General features: G+C 43.9%; 1 protein-coding gene across 2 annotated transcripts in view; it reads left to right on the forward strand.

Moving 5' to 3' along the window:
- PDPK1 (3-phosphoinositide dependent protein kinase 1) overlaps window positions 1–22433 on the forward strand; it is an 81506-nt gene that overhangs the window by 14771 nt on the left and 44302 nt on the right. The window contains exons 2-3 of one of the 2 annotated variants that reach the window (XM_084882332.1): window positions 17474–17740; window positions 22204–22246. In XM_084882332.1, coding sequence (XP_084738458.1) covers window positions 17474–17740; window positions 22204–22246 — 310 coding nt within the window. The remainder of the gene's footprint in view (window positions 1–17473; window positions 17741–22203; window positions 22247–22433) is intronic. The other variant, XM_084882333.1, reaches the window with a different exon arrangement.

A 22433-nucleotide genomic window follows, 5' to 3' on the forward strand; every position in this document is an offset into this window, starting at 1 on the left:
TATTATTTTTTATTTCAGTCAGTGTAAGCTTAATTTCTAGCCTGTTAACCGAGCGGAACGTATAAATACATCAAACGTAAACAACGTTGGGTACAGGTAGGACATATGCATACATCCTTGAAATATATGTTGCGCCCTGAAATATATATATTTTTTTGTAATCTTTATAATTGTTTGTAAAATTTATAATTTTTTAATTCGATGTTTCCATTTTTTTGTTGGTATTCTTTTCTATTTGTTTGTAATTTTGTATTTTCCTTTGTGCTTTATATATAAATAAACGAAAAAATATATATTTCATAGTCTTTTCATTTATTTAATTAAGTATAAATAAAAAAATAATAATAATATGAAATTACGTCCTCCGGGCGTGACGTACTGACACGTCCTAGTGAAAGAGTACACGCCCGTTATATGTTTCGTAATTAAAAAGGGAATTCCCCAGTTAACAGGCTAGTTGGTCCTTTTTCGTATCCTTGAGAGTCTCACTAAATTTATTGGTGGTTTCTAGAAGATTCTTGAGTAAGTTTATAATTGGTTTTGAACTCTATATCCAGTAGTTTGCTTTCCTCCATTTTTGTCATTTGTGACCGGTTTCTTTGTCTCCGCATTTTGGCGGCTTCCCTGTGTTGATAGACTGGCTTTGTGTGCTAAGTGTCTTATAGGGCCCAGTGGCTCAGCCTCCCCAATTACCTGAGGTGGACACTCTTGGTGCACCCCTTTTGGGCTGTGTGCGCAGTCTTGTAGTTAAGCCTTGATTGTTGTTGGTATCACAACAACAGGAGCCTGCCCCCTGAGTGTGTATCTTATGGGTCTGAAGAGTTGTAATCTGGATGGTCTCACTCTGACCACTGGGTACACTGGCTCTTGGATCTCCAAGGAGGTGCAAAGTCAGCCAGTGTCTGAGGCCACCCAGCAGGATCTACAGAGAGATCTACAGATTCCTTCTCTTTGTTTGGGGTTTAGAAGTGCCCAGATGAGGCACAGCTGTGAAGCACTGCAAGCTGCTGTGGAGCCTTGGGCCTTCTTTTGGAAGTTCTGGGGCTCTCTGACCCAGCTGTAGTTTGTTAGGTAATTTTAGATTGCAAAAGGCCAGGCCATTCATATGCAAAAGCCTCTGCCACAGCTTGGGTGGGGTTATAAATTGTGTGGGGTGAGGTCTCAGGGAATCACCAGGGCAGAGCAAACAGCAATGGCTGACCGCCAGCCCTGTCCAGAAGAGGCCCCTGGGTCTCTGTGTCCTGCGGCACCGTGCAGGAACAATGATTGCTGCAAGCACCTCTGAGAGAAAGCCTCACTCGTGTTCCAGCCTGATGCTAGACAGTCCAGTTTCTCCCTGTATGAGCCTGGGTCTCCAGAGTCTTGCCTGGAACTGGAGTTCAGAGCAGTCAGGAGCTTGTATCTCCCTCCTGATTGAAAAAGGCAACAGCATACTCAGTTGCCAGCCCCTCTCCGCGCGTGCACGCGCACTCCTTCGTACCTCCGTACTTCACCTCTGCACCTCCTCCAAGTCTCAGTGTGCATTTCTTTCCTTCTAGTTGTAGAATTGCCACTCTGCCAGCCTTCCCGTGGCTCTGGATGATATCCTTTTAGTTGTAAATTTGAAGTGGTTGTGTGAGGCAGCAAGTTCAGCATGCCTCCATGTTGTTTTCTCACATTTCATTGATTTTATTTTGAGAAATGGTATTTAAAGGTGCATCTGTAAAGTATGTATACACTGAGTGGCCAGACTGTTATGATCTCTGAACGCATAATAATCTGGCTTCTCAGTGTATATCCTATATAATAAAAGGCTAATATGCAATTTGTCCCCTTGATCAGGAGTTTGGCCAGCATGCAAAGAGTAATATGCAAATTAACTATCACTATGCTACACCCTCCAGCCAATCAGAGCAAGTATGCAAATAAACCCAACCAAGATGGCTACTGGAAGGTAGGCTTGGTTTTCCCACACACTCTGGTGGGCCCAGGCCTCCACTCAAGGATACAAAGTTTCATTTATAGAAGGTAAATAAATTCCAGATACCAGGGCATTTGCTTGGGTTGTCAGGGGGCATGGCTGGCCTGCAAACCACCACAGGCCCCTTGCCCAGGCTGCCCCATGCCCAAGGGAACCCCCACCCTGGTCCGGGATACCCTTCAGGGCAAACCCTCTGGTCCCTACCCGTGCACCAGGCCTCTATCCTAATTAATAAAAGAGTAATATACAGATTGACCATCATTCCAACACACAAGATCAAGATAGCTGCCCATATGTGGACACAAGATGGCCACCACAAGATGGCCAGCAGGGGAGGGCAGTTGGGAGGGACCAGGCCTGCAAGGGAGGGCAGTTGGAGGCGATCAGCCCTGCAGGGGAGGGCAGTTAGGGGTGACCAGGCTGGCAGAGGAGGGAAGTTGGGGGCAAACAGGCTGGCAGGGGAGCAGTTAGACATCAATCAGGTTGGCATGGGAGTGGTTAAGGTGATCAGGCTGGCAAGCAGAAGAGGTTAGGGGCAATCAGGAAGGCAGGCAGGCGAGCAGTTGTAAGCCAGCAGTCCTGGATTGTGAGGGGTCCCAGATTGGAGAGGGTGCAAGCTGGGCTGAAGGACACACACACACACACACCTGCCCCCGTGCACGAATTTCATGCACCAGGCCTCTAGTGTATATATAGACAAATATATATACATAAACACACACACATGTACATACATACACTGAGTGGTCAGATTATTATGCATTCAGAGATCCTAATAATGTGGCCACTCAGTGTATAATTCTATGGGAAATCTAAAGAATGAACACAAAACACATTCCCTGTGCCCACCTCCCTGCTTTAAACAGGGTTTTGTTTAGAACCCTCTGAGAGGCCTTCCTGATCATAATCTTTTTCCCTCGGGTCCAGAGGTAACCTGCATCCTGATATTCATGTCAATCAAGTTCATGGTGTATAAAGTATACTGGTAGGCAGTTCCAAAATGCAGGAGGTGAGCAGAGCTTCAGTGTCCATTCAGCAAAGTCTTGTATTTCAGTATTTCATATATTTGGTGACATAAGTGCAAAGTTAATGTCAATGGTGAAGATTGGTGAAATGCACAGACATGGTATATATGGAGTTCTGAGACCAGTTAAGTCTGAGGACTAGACTTCAGGCTGCTGGCAGCCCAACCTTGTGTACTCCGCCCACCTTACCTACCTATGGTTGGATAAGAGGCTCTGAGAAGAGGCTGGAGGAAAGAATGGGAGGACAGATTAGGTGACCAAATGTGGTGAAGGTACCTAGTGAATACTTCACACCCTCCCTTCTGGTCCTTTTCCTCACCCTGCTTTGTGGAACAGTAGAAGCAGACATAATCTGGTCTTCATTTAAATCCAGACAGCCACCACTTGGAGCTCTTGCTCCTAAGTTGGTTCCATGTTGGCTAGGACAAGCTGCATTTTGCTATGTGTTGCACTGCACAAGAGCATTGGGGACCACTTATCTCATGTTTGCCAGCTCCCCATCTGCCTTCAGTCAGAGTCCAAGGTGGTCAGAGCGTGTGGCACAGTCTGTTAGAAGCACGTGCAAGCAGGATCCCAGGCCCAAGACTCCTCTGCCACCACCTTAGCCAGTAAGTCATCCCGTCTTCCCCATGAGCATACGGCATACTTCATCCAGAGAGCACCTTCCTGTGTCTGTTGTTGGCAGGGAAGCCCTGCAGCCCTCAAGCGGTGGGTCAGTGTTATCAACCTCATTTAATAGAAAAGGAAAATATGAGTGTGGCTCATCTGTGTTTACCATCCCTGGTTTCAGCTAAGTCACACACCTAGAATTCAGGCCCTTGGTTTTGCTGCTCCACCATAGTTTCAGTTTTTTTAAATATGTTTATTTGTTATTAATTTTTAGAGAGAGAGGAAGAGTGAGAGAGAAAGAAACAACAGTGTGAGAGAGAAACATCCATCAGCTTCTCCCACACGAACCTGGGCATGTGCCCTGAATGGGAATGAAACCCACAACCATTGGGTGCATGGGACAACACTAAACCAACTGAGCCACACCAGCGAGGGCTGTGGTTCTTCATGGAGGAAGTCTGGGTATGGGAGAGCCAGCTGTGGTTACTGTCCTTACCATTGACTGGTTTTCTGTGCTGGGCCTACCTTTGTGAAATTCTTGGGGTGCGAGAACGTTCTTAGAATGTTCTTTGTTGGTGAGCACAGCTGACCTGAGAGCAGAGTCCCTTTAGGGATGAGCTGGTTGGATTGACAGCAGCCTCCCTCTCCTTTTATACAAATCCTAGAGGAAGGTACCTGTCCTGGTGCATCCAGAGCACACTCCACCAGGCAGCACTTAAGAGGCAGCTTAACATTTTGAGTTTGGGATTCTTTTTCTTGCTGGCTGGAGTCTTAAGCTTTCTGATAGCATCTTTGTGACAAGGCTCTGATTTTATTTTATTTAAAAAAATTATTTTTAATTGTGTGGAGCTACTTGACTTTTTAAAAAAATATATATTTTATTGATTTTTTTACAGAGAGAAAGAGGGAGGGATAGAGAGTTAGAAACATCGATGAGAGAGAATTATCGATCAGCTGCTGCTTGCACACCCCCTACTGTGCCCGCAACCAAGGTACATGCCCTTGACTGGAATCGAACCTGGGACTTTTTAGTCCGCAGGCTGATGCTCTATCCATTGAGCCAAACCAGTTTCTGCTATTTTATTTTTAAACTAGAGGCCCTGTGCACAAAATTCGTGCAGTGTGGGGGTTGTCCCTCAGCCCAGTCTGTTTCCTCTCCAATCTGGGCCTCTCAGGGGATTTCCAGCAGGGATTGGGCTTAAACCGGCAGTTGGACAAACCTCTCACAATCCAAGACTGCTGGCTCTCAACCGCTCACCTGACTGCCAGCCTGATCGATGCCAAACTGTTCCCCTGCTGGCCCAATTGCCCCCAACTGCCCTCCCTTGCAGGCCTGCCCACCCTCCGCCCCAAATGCCCTCCCTGCAGGTCTGGTCGCCCCCAACAGCCCTCCCCTGCCAGCCTGGTCACCCCAGCTACCCTCCCTTGCAGGCATGGTTGCCCCCAACTGTCCTTCCCTGCTGGCTGTTGCCCCTAACTGCCTTTCCCTGCTGGCCTATTTGCCTATAACTATTCTCCCCTGCTGGCCATCTTGTGGCAGCCATCTTTGACCACATTGGGGGTGGCCATCTTGTGTGAGGGTCAGTTTGCATATTACCTCAGGAGCTAGCCCAAGCTGCAGTCTGGCCTCCCTCTGCTGGAGGTGACTGCTAATAGGGAAGGCGCCGCCCTCATCACCCTGCTGCCACCACCACTGCCAGCCATGGCTGCCGGCCCTCCTCAGCCCTCACAGCCGCTGCGGCTTTGTCTGGAAGGTGTGTCTGGTCTCTCCATTCTACTTAGACTATTACCCTTTTATTAGTATAGATTGACTTAAGAGAGGGAGAGAGAGACGTAAACATTCGTGATGAGAAAGATTCATTGCACAGCTGTCTCCTGCACACCTCCTACTTGAGGTTAAGCCCGAAACCTGGGTATGTGCCTCTGACTGGAATGGAACCCGGGACCCTTCAGTCCACAGGCCAATGCTCTATCCACCGAGCCAAACCAGCTAGGGCAAGACTCTGATTTAATGTTGTTTCCTCTGCTGGTGTGTTAGGGGAGCTCAGGCTTCCTATATTGTTTTGTCTGACTCACAGAATTGGGCCTCATAATACAGTATATAATTAACTCAGTTTTAGTAACAGATGAATAAACAACAGTTGGAAAGGGCTTGAGGGGCTTATTTTATGATTTGACGGTCCCTGGTTGGAGAAAGTTTGTCTGTGTCTTCTGTGCTATTTAATGTTAAAAATGCTCCTAGCACACTCCCTTCTAGTCAGATTAAGTACTTTTCATACATTCACTCGTTAAATCCTCACAGCAAGCGTGGGGGGTTCCCATTCTCCTTACCCCTGACTATGAGGTAAAGGGTCTGAGCCCCTGAGAAGTGACTTACCTTATTCAAGGTGAAACAGCTAGTGAGGAACAGTGCTCAGCTCAGTAAAGTGTGTGTTGTAACAGTTCAACAATAAACAACCCTTCTCTACTTGTATCTGTAACTGTGATTGTCTATCTAAGGCCCAAGTTCATATGCAAAAGGTTTACACACTTTAGTAACTAGTGGAACTCTTTATTTGTGTGATATCCTGCAATTAAATTCTTCAGCAGGTCTGTAGAAACTATAAAACACAAGAGCCAGGACACACTGAGAAGTTGTCGTTAATGAACTCTCTGGGGTATATAGGCCTCAGCTTTGAATCCAATGAAGACTGTTCACCGCACTGACCCTGAGTCTAGCTTCAACATCCCCAAGCCCAGTCTTCATATGAAATCCTTGCTTAATTTTCATTTTTATTCTTCCTAACGAGAGAATGATACAGAGACAGATAAAGATGCAGGGGATCTAGGAACATCAGTCAACCTTCTACTCCCAAATTCAATTCCTTGGTTTCCTGGCGCTAACTCAGGGTTCACTTCCTCATCTGCCCAGTGCAGCAAGCCCTCTCTCACGTCCTATGTGCTCTCAGGACAAGCTTCTGTAACTTCAGCACCACTGAGAATTGGGGGAGGTGTGCCATTTAAAAAACATGGTTCTATATTGTAAAAACCAGCTTCCATCTGCCTGGCAGTTAATCTTTTAAGAGCGATGGAAGCTGTTGTCTGCAGCTATGGAGGAGGCGAGGTGTCTACTGTGAGACTTGATCACGTGAGGGAAAAGAAATCCAAAAATACCCTTGGATCGTTTGTTTCCTTGCCCCAAATTCAATCTATTTGTCAACCAAAATGTTTGCTACATTTAGCATATTTGAATATTTAATACTGGATATTTTGATGCTGGTATTTTCCTAAACTCTCTTGGTGGCTGAGTAAGGTACTCCATAATTAAATTGAGCCTTGATATGTTTTTGGTGGCTATGAAAATATAATTAAAATATTTTAAATATGTTTTATTGATTTTAGAGAAGAAGGAAGAGGAAGAGAGAGATAGAAACATCAAGGATGAGAGAGAATCATCGATTGACTGCCTCTTGCATGCCCCCACACTGGGGACCAAGCCCACAACTCAGGCATATGCCCCTGGCTGGAATTGAACCCAGGACCCTTCAATCCACAGGCTGAACCAGGGATCTTTCTGTCCACAGGCTGAATCCACATGAGCCAAACCCGTTAGGGTGAAAATGTAATTTGATCTCAAAGGAATTTTCCCTTGAGAGTTTCTACTTCTAAGAGGAGACTGCTGAACCCAGTACTTTAGAAGTCAAAGAAGTTAAAACTCTTAAGTTCTTATTTACAAATTGTGTGAAATAAGTTGAAGTCTACAGAAGATGCCCAGTTTACATATGACTCTATCTGAAGTTCATTGGAAGTCAGTGGTTTAAAGCTTGTCTTTGTCTTCCTGTCAGAGGTGCCCTTGTGAAGGGATGGTTGTGTGCTCTCCAGCTCCCCGGGGGCTGTGCCTGCTCTGAAAAGGTGGAGTGAGCACAGCAGGTGGCAGTCCTACTTACAGATTCACCAGGACACACTAAGAGGGTGTAGAAGGAGGTTGACCTTGAGTGGAGTTGTGGGACATGGTGAGACCCACTTTTCCAGAGACTGCAAAGGTGGCGATGTTGCTGGCTGATGCTTCCTAACCAAGGTCATTGAGAACAGGCATCCTTCCTTGCTCTTGATAGCACTGTGCCATTGGCACACCTCCCCCAATTCTCAGAGGCAGTGAAGTTACAGAAGCTTGTCCTGAGAGGACCAGGAGATAAGAGAGAAGCACAGGAGGGGTCCTATCTGAGGGGAAGTAGGGGAGGAAGAGTGGGCTGGGGCACAGCCTGTGGGAGACTCCTGGTGGGAAAGGCGTGGCCTTGAGGTAGGGCTGTGGCCATGGAGAGCCAGGGGGACCTGAGGGGCTTGCATTTGGGGTGCATGCATGTCTGTGTGTAAGAAAGGCTAATGATCATAACTCTCATGGTAACTCGGTACCTGCAGGAGCGGGCAGAGGGTCGTATGGTCGAGAATGTCTCTGTGAGCAGCTCCATTTTATTAGGGAGGACAGGGATAAATGTAGGGCACACTGGGGCTTTGTTGCTTTAAATTTTTCCAGAGAGCTCTGGCCTGGTAGTTCAGTTGGTGAAGCGTTTTGTACACCAAAAGGTTGCAGGTTCCATCCACCATTGGCATGCATGTGGGAGGCACCAATTCAGGTCTCTCCTCTCTCTGAACATACCCAAGTGAGGACTTAAATTTTGTTTTTCTCTCCTGAGATTGAAATTTCAGAAGCTTGCCAAAACCGGTTTGGCTCAATGGATAAAGCGTCGGCTTGGGAACTGAAGGGTCCCAGGTTCGATTCCGGTCAAGGGCATGTACCTTGGTTGCGGGCATATCCCCAGTAGGGAGTGTGCAGGAGGCAGCTGATGGATGACTCTCTCTCATTAATGTTTCTAATTCTCTATCTCTCTCCCTTTCTCTCTGTACAAAATCAATAAAATATATTTTTTTAAAAAATTCAGAAGCTATTGAGGAACCAGAAGTACAGTAGAGATGTGCTGGGAGGGAATGACTGACCCACAGGACCTGAGGGCTGGCAGGCTGGATGGGGATGCCTCAGCAGCCCTCACCGCCACACGTGCCCACTGGTCAGCAAGTGTACGCCAGATCCTGCAGGTGTCAGAGTGCTGTTTGTGCAGCTTAATTACTTTTCAAGATGTTTTTAAAAATTATCCCTTTAGAATAACACCTATAGTATAAGTAAACATTTGGAGTTTTCATACTGGAAGAGGGCTTTTTTCTTTTTCTTTTCATTTCACAACTGATGCTTAGATGCTTTACTAGGTAATATTGCAGCCACCATTTTCTTTAGTTGCAGAAGTAAAATTATTTCTTAAACATACCCATGCTAGTGAGTTATGCCTGTGGGAAGAGAAACCACGAAGCACCAAGTCGACCTGTAAACCTCTCCATCTGGGAGAGCTGAGACTGGTCTTGCGCTGAGGTGCTTGGCTGGCTCCTGTGGCCGAGGCAGGAAGGAGTCGCAGGAAGGAGGAAGGCTGCTCATGACTTGTTCCTGTGTCATCGTGCCCGTAGTGTGGAGTGCAGGGGGCACTGCTGGGTGCTTTTGCAGCGGTAGTGGTCTAGTGACCAGCATCTCTGCCTTGGACTGATGCTGGGCAGCACAGCCTTGGTCAGGCTGTCATCAGACAGGAGGTGCCCGGGTCCTCGTGGGCAGCCCTGTTTCTCAGGCTCCTCCTCCTGTGGGTTAAGGTGCCCCTTGGGGTGTTTCAGGGGTGCTGAGGTCCCTGCCTGGCACCCAGGGGTTTGTCTGGAGGTAATCTGGCCACTGTAAGTCTAGAGCTGCTCCTGCCTTGGGCCCATTGCATGGGAGAACATATTTGCCAATGATATCACCGATAAGGATTTAATCTCCAACATTTACAGGGGACTCATACAACTTAACAAAAAGAAGATAACCCAATCAAAAAATGGGCAACGGACCTAAATAGATACTTTTCGAAAGAGGACATAAGGAAGGCCAAGAGACATATGAAAACATGCTCAAAGTCACTAATTATCTGAGAGATGCAAATAAATCGACAATCAGATACCATTTCACACCTGTCACAATGGCTATCATCAACAAATGACAAGTGCTGGCGAGGGTGTGGAGAAAAAGGAACCCTCGTGCACTGCTGGTGGGGATGCAGACTGGTGCAGCCGCTGTGGAGAACAGTATGGAGTTTCCTCAAAAAACTAAAAATGGAACTCCCATTTGACCCAGTAATCCAACTTCTAGGAATATATCCCAAGAAACTAGAACACCAATCAGAAAGGATATATGCACCCCTATGTTCATAGCAGCACAATTTACCATAGCTAAGATTTGGAAACAGCCTAAGTGCCCATCAGCAAATGAGTGGATTAAAAAACTGGTACATCTAGACAATGGAATACTACGCTGCTGTAAAAAAAGGAAAGAATTCTTACCATTTGCAACAGCATGGATGGAACTGGAGAGCATTATACTAAGTGAAATAAGCCAGTCAGAGAAAGATAAATATCACATGATCTCACTCATTTGTGGAATATAATGAACAACATAAATTGATGAACTGATCTAGAGACAGAGAAGCATCATCAGGCTATCAAACCTCAGAGGGAAGGTAGGGGAGGCTGGGGGTAAGGGTGAGAGATCAACCAAAGGATTTGTATGCATGCATATACTAATAAGCCTAAACAATGGACACAGACACCAGGGGGGTGAGGGCATAAGTGAGGGGGTGAAGGGGCAATGAGGGAATAAGCACACATTTGTAATACCTTAGTCAATAAAAAATAAGTTTCTGCTGATCTCCAGGTAAGTAATTAACTTTAATGTACTTCTGTTATGTTTATATACTTTGCTTATAGGGACAAATTATTAAAGTACTGACTGAACCTCAGAGCATGGTCCAACCTTTGATACCTCCTGTGAGATGGAGTACTTATAAAATGTATAAGGCACACTTACTGCAGAGCCAGAAGGCGTTGGAGAAAATAGCAATTTTTCATAAGTAAATGTGGCACTTTGGGCTCCCATTCCAGCTAGAGGATATGTACTGCTGGCTGCCTCATTTAATATCAGATTCTCTTAGGTGTTTTTTACAAAATCAATTAGTCATATTCTCCTAACCTTCATTGATACTGTGTGTTTGGTTAATTCCTTCATATTTTCATACTTTGCCTGGAGTTATAATGATCTTAGCAGACATTTAAGTAAAAGAAGTCTGACTCTTCTTGGCTTGGTGGAGCTCCAAAGTTCTTGATGATGGCTTCTTAGGAACAGGGACGTGGTGTGTATTCCAGGGTGACCCGGCTTGAGCTTGCCTGCCACATGGAGCTGTGGTTTATATGGCATTGCGGGACTGCCCAGGCTCTTGCCTGTTCTTGCCATCTCCTGCCTCCGTTCTCCACCTCCATGCTCATCGTGTTTGGGTTACAGGATGTGCTGGCTAGCTTTGGTTTTGACTTTGTTATGTGTTTTATGCATCTCAAGATGAACATCGTCTCTTGTGGTGGCTGAGCTGTCACCCGCTGCACACTGTTGATTACTTTGTGCCCACCTGTCTTTCCTGTCCTAGGCACAGTTTCTATAGGACTCTGACTTTTTCATAGTTTTCTGTTTTTCCCTTCCCTATTTAAGTGGAAAAAGGAATATTTTTGTCTATCCTATATGACCAAATATATACACAATACAAGGAACAGCTTTGTATGGCTCCACTCCATTAGCTATTCACATTTATAAAATTAAGCATTCAGTTGTTATGTTATAATATTGATATACCTGTATGTATTGTTACAGACTCATGATTTTTCCCTGTTTCAGCTTATTCTAATTAGATGTACTTAATTGATCTTTTAGTGTTTATAACAAAACTTGGCCAGTAGCAGCCTCTACAGGCCAGCTTTCCTACTAATTTGTGAAGGCATCTTCTTTTCAGTCCCAGCAAGGGATTCTTGGATCATACTAATTATCTTTCTTCTGTTATAAGACATGGAGTCAAATGCTCTCGGTTCTTTTCTTTCTTTTTTTTTTTTTATATTTTATTGATTTTTTACAGAGAGGAAGGGAGAGGGATAGAGAGCTAGAAACATCGATGAGAGAGGAACATCGACCAGCTGCCTCCTGCACACCCCCTCCTGGGGATGTGCCTGCAACCAATGTACATGCCCTTGACCAGAATCGAACCTGGGACATCTCAGTCCACAGGCCACAACGCTCTATCCACTGAGCCAAACCGGTTTTGGCTATTCCACTTATTTATGCATTCATTGGTTGCTTCTTGCATATATGTGCCTTATCCAGAGATTGAACTCACAACCTTGGCATGTGAGGACAACACTCTAGCCAACTGAGTACCTGGCCAGGACTCTGGTTGCTTTAAATTGTCTTTGAATACTGTATGTGTTTTTATCTCTTGGTTACTTGAGGTATTTTGGTGCCTGTTCCTTACCTATTTCTTCTTTAAAGTCTTGGTGATTTAGAGATTTGTGTGGGTTGTATTTTTGGTTTTTTTTACATTTTAATTTCTTTATTGATTAAGATATTACATATGTGTCCTCATTGATTTAGAGATTTGAATGAGTTTTTATAATTTAATGCAGTCATATGTGATACAACTATCCTATGTAATAAAATCCTAATATGCAAATAGACCGAATAGCGGAACAACCAGTTGCTATGATGCACACTGACCACCAGAGGTCAGATACTCAATGCAGGAACTGCCCCCAGCAGGCAGTGTACTCCCACACAGGGAGCACCTCTCAGCCAGAAGCCGGACTCACGGCTGGTGAGTGCAGCGGCGATGGCAGGATCCTCTCCCACCTCTGTGGCAGCACTAAGGACCCCTCGTGGGACATCTCCAGAGGGGTCCTGGACTGCGAGAGGGCTCAGGCTGGGCTAAGGGGACCCCCTTTCCCCAGTGCTGCACAAATGTCGTGCACCAGGCCTCTAGAACCATTAGCAGTCACTCCCCATTCTCCCCTTCCCCCAGCCCCGGATAACCACTTATCTACTTTCTGTCTCTATAGATTTGCCTGTTCTGGACATTTTATGTCATTTGAATCATACAATAATGTAGCCTTTTATGCCTGGTCTCTTTCACTTAGCATCATGCTTTCCATTTTCAACTATGTTGTAGCATAGGTCCATACTTCCTACCTTTTAATGGCTGTGTACTATTTGATTTTATGCCTACAGTATGTTTTGTTTACCCATTTATCCATTATGGAATTTGGATTGTGTCCATCTTTTGGCGCTGCTATGAGTATATGCTATGATCATATGCGTTTTCATTTCTCGGGTATATACCATATTTCCCCGAAAATAAGACATCCTCTGAAAATAAGACCTACTTACAGGTTTCCTTCTGAGTGAAATATAAGGCATTCCCCCGAAAATAAGGCCCCCCTAGGCTAAACATGAGAGATTTAGTCCACTGATTCTGAAAGAAATGGAGTCACAAGAAATTCACCAGGAAATTCAGGAATTGGATTGTTATGATGATGTTCCAGAAGATGATGACATGATTGTCATTGAATAAATGAGTAAATTCTTGATACTGTAGGATTCACAGTTTGTCTGGTTTGTGTTGACAACTACCATACTACCGTATCGTATACAGGTAATAAATTTCCTTTATTTTCATTTAACAATAAATGTGTACCGCATTCTTCTTCATGGAAAAATAAGACATCCCCTGAAAATAAGACCTAGCGCATCTTTGGGAGCAAAAATTAATATAAGACACTGTCTTATTTTCAGGGAAACAGGGTACTAAGTACTGGAATTGCTGGGTTATATGGTACCTCTTTTTATTTATTTATTTTTTTTTTAGAGGAACTGTCATACTATTTGCCAAGATGCTTGCACCATTTTATATTACCAGTTGCAATGTGTGAGGGATCCAGTTTTTCTACATTCCCATGAACTTATTATCTGTCATTTTTGCTCTAACCATCCTAGTGGGTTCAAGTGGAATCTCATTGTGGCTTTGATTTGCATTTCAATAATGTCTGGTGATGTTGAGCATCTTCATGTGTTTATTGGCCATTTGTCTTTCTTTCTTTTTTTTAATTTTTTTAAAATAAATTTTTATTCTTCATATTATTACAAATGTTCCTCTTCCCCCCTCCCCCTCCATTGCTCTCCTCCACCAGGTTCCCATCCCACCCTCTGCCCTTTCCCCACTCCTCATTGTCCTCATCCATAGGTGCACAGTTTATGTTCAGTCTCTTCCCACATCCCCCTCTCCCCTTTTCCCCAAGAATCGTCAGTTCACTCCCCTTCCATATCTCTGATTCTATTATATTCAACAGTTAATATTGTTCATCAGTTTTTTGTTTTGTTTTTTAATTTCCTTGGTTTTTAGATTCACTTGTTGATAGTTACATTTTTGTTCATAATTTTTATCTTTATTTACTTTCTCTTCCGAAAGAACCCCCTTCAGCAATTCATATAATTATGGTTTGGTGGTGATGAACTCCTTTATCTTTTTTTTTTATTAGTGAAGCTCTTTATCTGGCCTTCGATTCTGAGTGATAGCTTTGCTGGGTAGATTATTTTTGGCTGTAGGTTCTTACTATTCATCACATTGAATATTTCTTGCCATTCCCGTCTGGCCTGCATGGTTTCTGTTGAGAAATCAGCTGACAATCGTATAGGTGCTCCTTTATAGGTAACTACCTGCTTTTCTCTTGCTGCTTTTAATATTCTCTCTTTGTCTTTTGCTCTTAGAATTTTAATTATGATTTGTCTTGGTGTGGTCCTCTTTGGATTCCTTTTGTTTGGAGTTCTGTGCGCTTCCTGGACTTGTAAGTCTAATTCTTTCACCAGGCGGGGGAAGTTTTCTGTCACTATTTCTTTCAGTATGTTTTCGATATCTTGCTCTCTCTCATCTTCTGGGACCCCCATAATTCTGATGTTGGTTCGCTTGAAGTTGTCCCAGAGGTTTCTTACATTATCTTCAATTTTCTGGATTCTCTTGTATTCTTGCTTCTGCGGAGGAGTGTCTTCTGGCTCTTTATGCTCCAAATCTTTGACTTGATTCTTGCGATCTTCCATTCTATTTTTAGGACTCTGTATAATATTTTTTATTTCAGACAATGTATTCTTTATTTCTTGTTGATCCCTTATCATTTCTTGTTGATTCCTAATTAATTCTAGTTGACCCCTTTTCATATCCTCATAGGTCTTATCGACCTTTTCTAGGAAATTCTTGAAAAACCTTATTAGCGTAGATTTGAACTCTATATCCAGTCGCTTTTTGTCCTCCATTTCTTTTGTTTGTGATCTATTTCGATGTCTCGGCATTTTCGCAGCTTCCCTGATGGGGCGGGGTTTCAGGGTGGAGCCTACAGCCTTGGCTTCCATCAGCCACGCCCTATGTGGTTCCTGAGTCTCAGTAATCCCCAGGGTTCTTCAGTACTCTTTGCAAGCACCTCTAAGAGAAAGGTGCCCTCGATTTTTGCCTGCTCCCAAACAGTCTAGGCTCTCCCCCAATGAGCCCGGAACTGGGGTTCAGTTTAGTTGGAAGTGGGGTTGGAGGTGGCGTTCAGAGCAGTCCAGAGCTTTTGTCTCCTTCCCGCCAAGGCAATCCCATGGCACAGCCAACCGTCCCTTTTCTGTGCGCAATGTGCGCGCTTCTGGGACCTCCTTTCGCCGCTCCCCCAGGGTTTCGCCTTACAGCCCAGCTCCCTATGGATGAGCCTGGGTCCCCGGGGTCTGGCCTAGAACTGGGGTTCAGCGCTGCCGGGTCTGGGGTTCAGCACAGTCGGAGCTTTTATATCCTTCCCGTTAGGGAACGCCAGCCAGGCACTCAGCCTCACCCTCCTCTCCGGCTCTGTCCTCTCCGTGTGCACGCCGTGTGTCTCCGTACCTCAGGCTTTTACAGCTCCTCCGCTCTTCCTTCTGGTTTTCTCCTTGTAGAATTTGCAGTCAGTCGACTTTCCTGTAGTTCTGGGTAATGTCCATTTTATATTTTAGTTGTATTTTATTGAAATTGTTGTGTGTGGCTGCAGCTAGGTGTTTACCTGTGCAGCCATCTTGGATTCTCCTCTTTCTTTCTTTCTTTCTTTCTTTCTTTCTTTCTTTCTTTCTTTCTTTCTTTCTTTCAGAAATGTTTATTCAAATCCACTGCCTTTTTTTTTAATTGTGTGTGTGGGTTTTTTGTTTTTTTGTTTTGTTTTGTTTTTTTAGTTGTAAGGGTTCCTTATATAGTCTGGCTATAAGTTCTTTATCAGATATGACTTGCAAATATTTTTCTCTCGTTCTATGGGTTGTCTTTTCACTTTCTTAATGGTGCCTTTGAAGCACAGAAGTTTTTAATTTTAATGAAGTCCCTTTGACCTGTTTTTTTCTTTTGTTTCTTGTGCTTTTGGTTTCATATCTTAGACACCAATGCCAAGGTTATGAATTTTTTTTCATATTTTTCCTATATTTTTCTCTTAAAAATTTTATAGTTTTAGTTCTTATAGGTAGATCTTTGATCCACTTGAATTAAATTTGGTAAATGATGTGGGAAAGGCATCCAATTTCATTCTTTTGCATGTAGATATCCAGTTGTCCCAGGACAATTTGTTGAAAAGACTGTTTTTTGTTTTTTGTTTTCTTATTGAAGAGTTTTGGCATCCATTTCAAAATCAGTTGGTGATAGTAGATGTAAGGGTTTATTTCTAGACGCTGTTCTATTCATCTGTGTGCCTATACTTTACCAGTACCATCTTGTCTTGGTTACTATAATTTCTTTGTAAGTTTTAAAATCCGGACATGTGAGTCCTCCAACTTTGGGTTTTTTGTTTGTGTGTGTGTGTGTGTGTGTGTGTGTGTGTGTGGTTTGTTTGTTTTTTTAGATTGTTTTGGCTATTTTGGCTCCCTTGAATTTCTATGTGAATTTTAGAATCAGCTTGTCAATTTCTACAAAGAAGCCAGTTGGAATTTTAATAGGGATCACATTGAATAATTTTTAAAATTAAGTTTTTAAATTTGGTGTTTAGAGGGCAGTTGGCTCTAAGTCAGTTACTGTTGTTTTTTGTGTGTTTGTTTTTTGTTTTGTTTTTTAAATATATTTTATTGATTTTTCACAGAGAGGAAGAGAGAGGGATAGAGAGTTAGAAACATCAATGCGAGAGAATCATCGATCAGCTGCCTCTTGCACACCCCCTACTGGGGATGTGCCCGCAACCAAGGTACATGCCCTTGACCGGAATCAAACCCGGGACCTTTCAGTCCGCAGGCCGACACTCTATCCACTAAGCCAAACCAGTCCCGGCTAAATCAGTTACTGTTAACCAATTATGCCACTATTGTTTTGCTTTGTTAAGCTTATTTTTTTTTTTTTTTTATCAACTATCACTTTTATGTGTAATTGGTATTTCTTGGACTCTTCTTTCCATTAAGTTGTGCTTCAGTGTTCCAGGAATGTGTGGTTAACATTCTATTTGGCTGTGGGATGCAGGCTCAAGCCATTCTATTTGTTCAAGCCCTGATTGAGTGCCTTCACATATATCCAGTCTTATATCAGCTATGGGTGGGTGAACAGGGCCAGGGTCCTGAAACAGTATAAACTGTTGTCCCAAGGTTTGGACTGACTTTCTTTTTGAAGGGTTGGCTGCAGATGGTATTTAAGCTGGGCGGTGATGGGCAGGCTAAATGGCCATTGAGTGGGGTGGGGTGTGTGTTGGGAACTCATACATTGCTAAGGGAGGAGGAGGAGGGCAGATTGGTACTGGGTGGTAGAGTTATTGGGAAAGCAAGACAGGGAGGGCTGGGATTTGAGCAGGAAAGGGACTTGGGAGAGGAGGGTAGCATGAGCCATGTGGCACAACATCAGATAGCCTGTCTGTACTACTTTGTGTTTCAACAGTGTCAACACTTGAGTTCATGCATTTAAAAAGAGCTGCTTTGAGTCTTATCTCTTTTTCCTGGATCCACCAGTATGACACCATTCCTATTCAGTCCAGCGTGGTGTTATGTTCCTGCCCATCCCCATCAATGGTGAGGACCCAGACTGATTCCGGCACGGCCCCTGTGGTTCCCAGTGGTGGTAGCAGGCAGGGCCCCACCATGGACAGCACTGCAACCGAGTCCCGACCAAGTGCCAACTCGCTGCAACATGCTGCACAGCCGCCACCACAGCCTCGGAAGAAACGGCCAGAAGACTTCAAATTTGGGAAAATTCTTGGTGAAGGATCTTTTTCAACAGTGAGTACATGCTGCTGCTGTTGAATAAGTGTGTTTTCCTTAGATAGGCTGACTTTCCAGGCTCAGAACTGGGAGAACCAGATACGAGGTGGTGTTCTTCCCCGGAGGAGGGTTTTCAGGCCTCTTGGGGTTCCTCTTCTGTTCTGAAGGTGACTTGGGGCCACAAGTAGATCATGTGGCTAAAATATCTAAACCATGATTTTGTAGTTGGAAGCTTTAAAAGGCATCATTTGATCTTTTTTATTTTTATTAAATGGCAGTTCATTTTATTGAAACCAGGCATCAGCAGTAACATTACATGTCCTTGTGTCACATTGGCAAGACTCTGGAAAGCTTTTCTGTTCCTTAGATTAAAAGTTAGTATTGGTCCTGGCCAGTGTGGTTCAATGTCGACCTATGAGTCAGGAGGTCATGGTTCGATTCCCGGTTAGGGCACATGCCCAGGTTTCAGGCTCAATCCCCAGTAGAGGATGTGCAGGAGGCATCCGATCAATGATTCTCTCTCATAGTTGATGTTTCTCTCTCTCTCCCGTCCTCTCTGAAATCAATAAAAATATATATTTTTTAAAGTTAGTATTGGGCCCCAGCTGGTTTGGCTCAGTGGATAGAGCATCGGCCTGCAGGCTGAAGGTTTCTGGGTTCGATTCCCACTCAAGGGCACATGCCCGGGATGTGGGCTCAATCCCTAGTGGGGGGCATGCAGGAGGCAGCCAATCCATGATTCTCTCTCATCATTGATATTTCTATCTCCCTCTCTCTCTCCCTTTCTTTCTGGAATTGATAAAAAAAACAAAACATATTTTTTTAAAAGTTAGTATTGGTATTAGTATCTCCTCAAGAGTTTTTGGGGAAACATTTAAAGACCTTTATTTTAAAATATGCAAAGCGTTACATTCTTGACACTTGCTAGAGTTACAGACCAAGACCTGCTGGCCTCTAGATTCTGTGTCATTTGTTTTATAAACAAATGTTATCATGGCACTGTCAAGTCACACTCAAGGTAACTCTTTTTTGCTCCTTGAGTGAGTTGTGTCTGTCCTATGGTATTTTTCCTCTTGCAGCAAAGAAGTGAAGGTTCAAATCAGCTCCTTTGTTGAAGTGTCAGCTCTATGTGGCTATGGCAGTGCTGGAGGCTTGCTGCAAGCTTGGTGGAGGCTAGAGTACTTGTTCTCCAGCTGGGGTGCACAGTCTAAATCTGTAACTTCATAAAAAGATCGCTCCCCTGTGGCCATGGTCTCCAGGCTGGGCTCAGCATGCATTATGGTCGCAGCAGGGTGGTGCTTGAGGCCCCTAAAGAAGCAGGGTTTCTGAACAATGAATCTTCCTTACCTGGCTTTTGTGAAGAAACCTTACTTGAAATTTGTTTTCCTTTTCTCTTTTTACATTTATAAAATATTTTAAAATGCAAAGAACATAAAATATTATAGCTCACTTATATTGTCAACGTTGTTTTAATGTTAATTTTTGCTGTCCTTAAACTTTTTTTTTTTTTTTTTTTTTTTAATCCTCACCTGAGGATATTTTTTTCCATTGATTTCTAGAAAGAGAAAGCCCTGACAGTTTGACTCAGTGGGTAGAGCGTTGGCCCAAGAACTGAAGGCTCCTGGATTCCAGTCAAGGGCATGTACCTTGGTTATGGGCTCGATCCCCAGTAGGGGGAGTGCAGGAGGCAGCTGATGTTTCTCATCATTAATGTTTCTAACTCTCTATCCCTTTCCCTTCCTCTCTGTAAAATCAATAAAAATATATTTAAGAGAGAGAGAGAGAGATGTGAGATACATTAATTGGTTGTCTTTCACAGGTGCCCTTTACTGGGGCTGGGGTACCTGCAACCGTGGTACATGTTCTTTTTTCTTTTTTTAAATATATTTTATTGATTTTTTACAGAAAGGAAGGGAGAGGGACAGAAAGCTAGAAACATCGATGAGAGAGGAACATCGATCAGCTGCCTCCTGCACACCCCCAACTGGGCATTTGCCTGCAACCAAGGTACATGCCCCTGACCGGAATCAAACCTGGGGTCCTTTAGTCTGCAGGCCAACACTCAATCCACTGAGCCAAACTGGTTTCGGCGAGGTACATGTTCTTGACAGGGAATTGAACCTAGGACCCTTTGGTCTGGGGACCGACACACTAACCATTGAGCCAAACCAGCCAAGACTCCCTTTATACTTTTGATTTAGATTTTTTAAAATTAGCAGTTTTTGTTTAAATTACGAAAGAATTGTGTTCTTACCAAGTTTCCCCGAAAATAAGACATCCTCCGAAAATAAGACCTAGCGCATGGAAAGATAAGACATCCCCTGAAAATAAGACCTAGCGCAACTTTGGGAGAAAAAATTAATATAAGACACTGTCTTATTTTCAGGGAAACAGGGTAGAATAAAAACCTTCAGCCCTAGCTTGTTTGGCTCAGTGGATAGAGCACTAACCTGCGGACCAAAGGATCCCGGGTTCAATTCCAGTCAAGGGACATGTACCTTGGTTGTAGGCTCTTTCCCTGCCCGGCTCATGCAGGAGGCAACCAATTGATGTGTTTCTCTCACATCGATGTTTCTCTCTCTTCTACTCTCCCTAAAAATGAAAAGAAAATTATCCTCAGATGAGGACTAATCAAAAACAAAACAAAAACACTTCAACTGTGAGGATAATCCCCAGTCCTTATGGTACTTAGAGATCCTTTTAGGAGGACGAAGCTATTTTGAAGAGAGCCTTGGAATTCTGCATGGTTTCTTACAGCGGTCCAGTAAAAGAACTTTACTTCAATGGACATTTATTTTGACTGGAAAATGAGGACTTATTTGTGAAATTCCTCCATGTCTGGCTTTATGAGGCAGATCTTGATGTCCAGATTAGTTCTGTAATCAGCCCGAGTGGTGTGTGGTGGGGGCGGTGGGGGGAGAGCAGTGTCAAGTCATGTCCTGTGGAAGAGGGGCACTCCCTGCCCCGTGTCCATAGGAAACCTGCATGGAAGTACTGAATTCACACTCAACAGAAAGATGACATCTCCTTCAGAAAAGTTTCCATTTAAATATTAGTACTCCTTAACAGTTCTTTTTACTTACATAGCTAGTCTAATCCTGTGAAGAAAATTTTTTAAAAAAATATATTTTATTGATTTTGTACAGAGAGGAAAGGAGAGAGATAGAGAGTTAGAAACATCGATGAGAGAGTCATCGATCAGCTGCCTCTTGCACACCCCCTACTGGGGATATGCCCGCAACCAAGGTACATGCCCTTGACCAGAATCAATCCTGGGACCCTTCAGTCCCCAAGCCAATGCTCTATCTATTGAGCCAAACCTGTCCCAGCAGAAATTTAATATTGCATAAATACATAAGCAGTTCTCCCCCATCACTCCCCAGCTTGTGAGAACAGTCCACATAGGTACATTCCTCTGGAAAGATCTTTGATATCTTTATACTTGCGTATGTACAATCCAGCCTCATCCTTAATAACTGCAGGGCATTTTACACAGTACTTTTCCAGGATTGAGTCTGGTGAAGAATTCTGTACTGGCATTTAACTCACACTCAGGGGCCAGATGAACCCGGCTGTGGCCTCCTGATATCTTCCCGGAAGGCCCAGGGATACTCCAGGAGTTGGGCAGGTTTTCATCTATTTCTCTGGTCCTCGGGCCTTCCCCCTGCAGGTATCTTTGAAGAGATGTTTGTGCCAGCTGGCAGTGGTGGGGGCCACCCAGTACATCGTCAAACTGGGCTCATTAGGCATTTGGAAGTTGGTGCTTAGGTTGCAACTAGGGTTTCCTTATGTAGAAAGGCCTTTTCCATGTTGTGTGATGCCTCATTGGCACTCTGTCACTCAAATAGAGTTTGAGCACCAGACTCAGGTGTACCACAGAGAGGACACAGCTTGGAGTGTGACTGCACTTCTGATGAGGGTGTAGGACTCCCAGGAGCCACTGTCCGCAGGCCACTGTGATTTCATTTCCTGTGCCCTTGATAGCAGAGATGGTACTTGTGGTGTCTGAGAGCAGCATCAAATGAGATGTATGGTAACAATTATTTGAAAAAGCCTCATACAGTGTTACTTTTTGCAATGAACATATACTGAGGGCATATTTTTTAAGTTATTTTTTAAGACATTCCAAATACATACCTGTGGAGGTATTATTTGTTGCTTCTTCCTACTTTTGGGGAGGGTGACACAGGTCTAGATGTTCCTACGCATGCACTTCACTGCACAATGGAGACTATTGGCAGCTGATGAAGAACCTTATGGAAACAGTAGAGAGATGTGTTTGCTGTTAACTCTTGGAATGAATTAACTTTGTCATTGACATTCAGCTGTATTTGTTAACACAGGACCAAAAATATTTAAATGTAATTTTACAGTGGGGGTGGGGTAGCCTGTATGATTGGTTGCAGGGTAACTTGTGAAACTCAATGCCCTGGTTACATTTAGTGTTTTTTTCCTCTTTCCCTCTTTTCTTCCCAAACCAGGTTGTTCTGGCCCGAGAACTGGCAACCTCAAGGGAATATGCTAGTAAGTACTAACTCCAGCAATCTTTGTCTGGGATGCAGGGACAGTACACTTCTGGGCACATGGCCACTCGGCACTGCCTAGTGCTTGGGCGTTTCTGTGCTGATTTTAGAGGAGAGGACACTGTTGGTCTGTCTTAGAGAGTATGAAGTCAGTAGCCACATTATGTGAAAAATTTAAATTTATGCCA

Source organism: Pipistrellus hanaki, assembly GCF_964339955.1.
Source record: "Pipistrellus hanaki genome assembly, chromosome: 4".
Classification (NCBI taxonomy): Eukaryota; Metazoa; Chordata; class Mammalia; order Chiroptera; family Vespertilionidae; genus Pipistrellus; species Pipistrellus hanaki.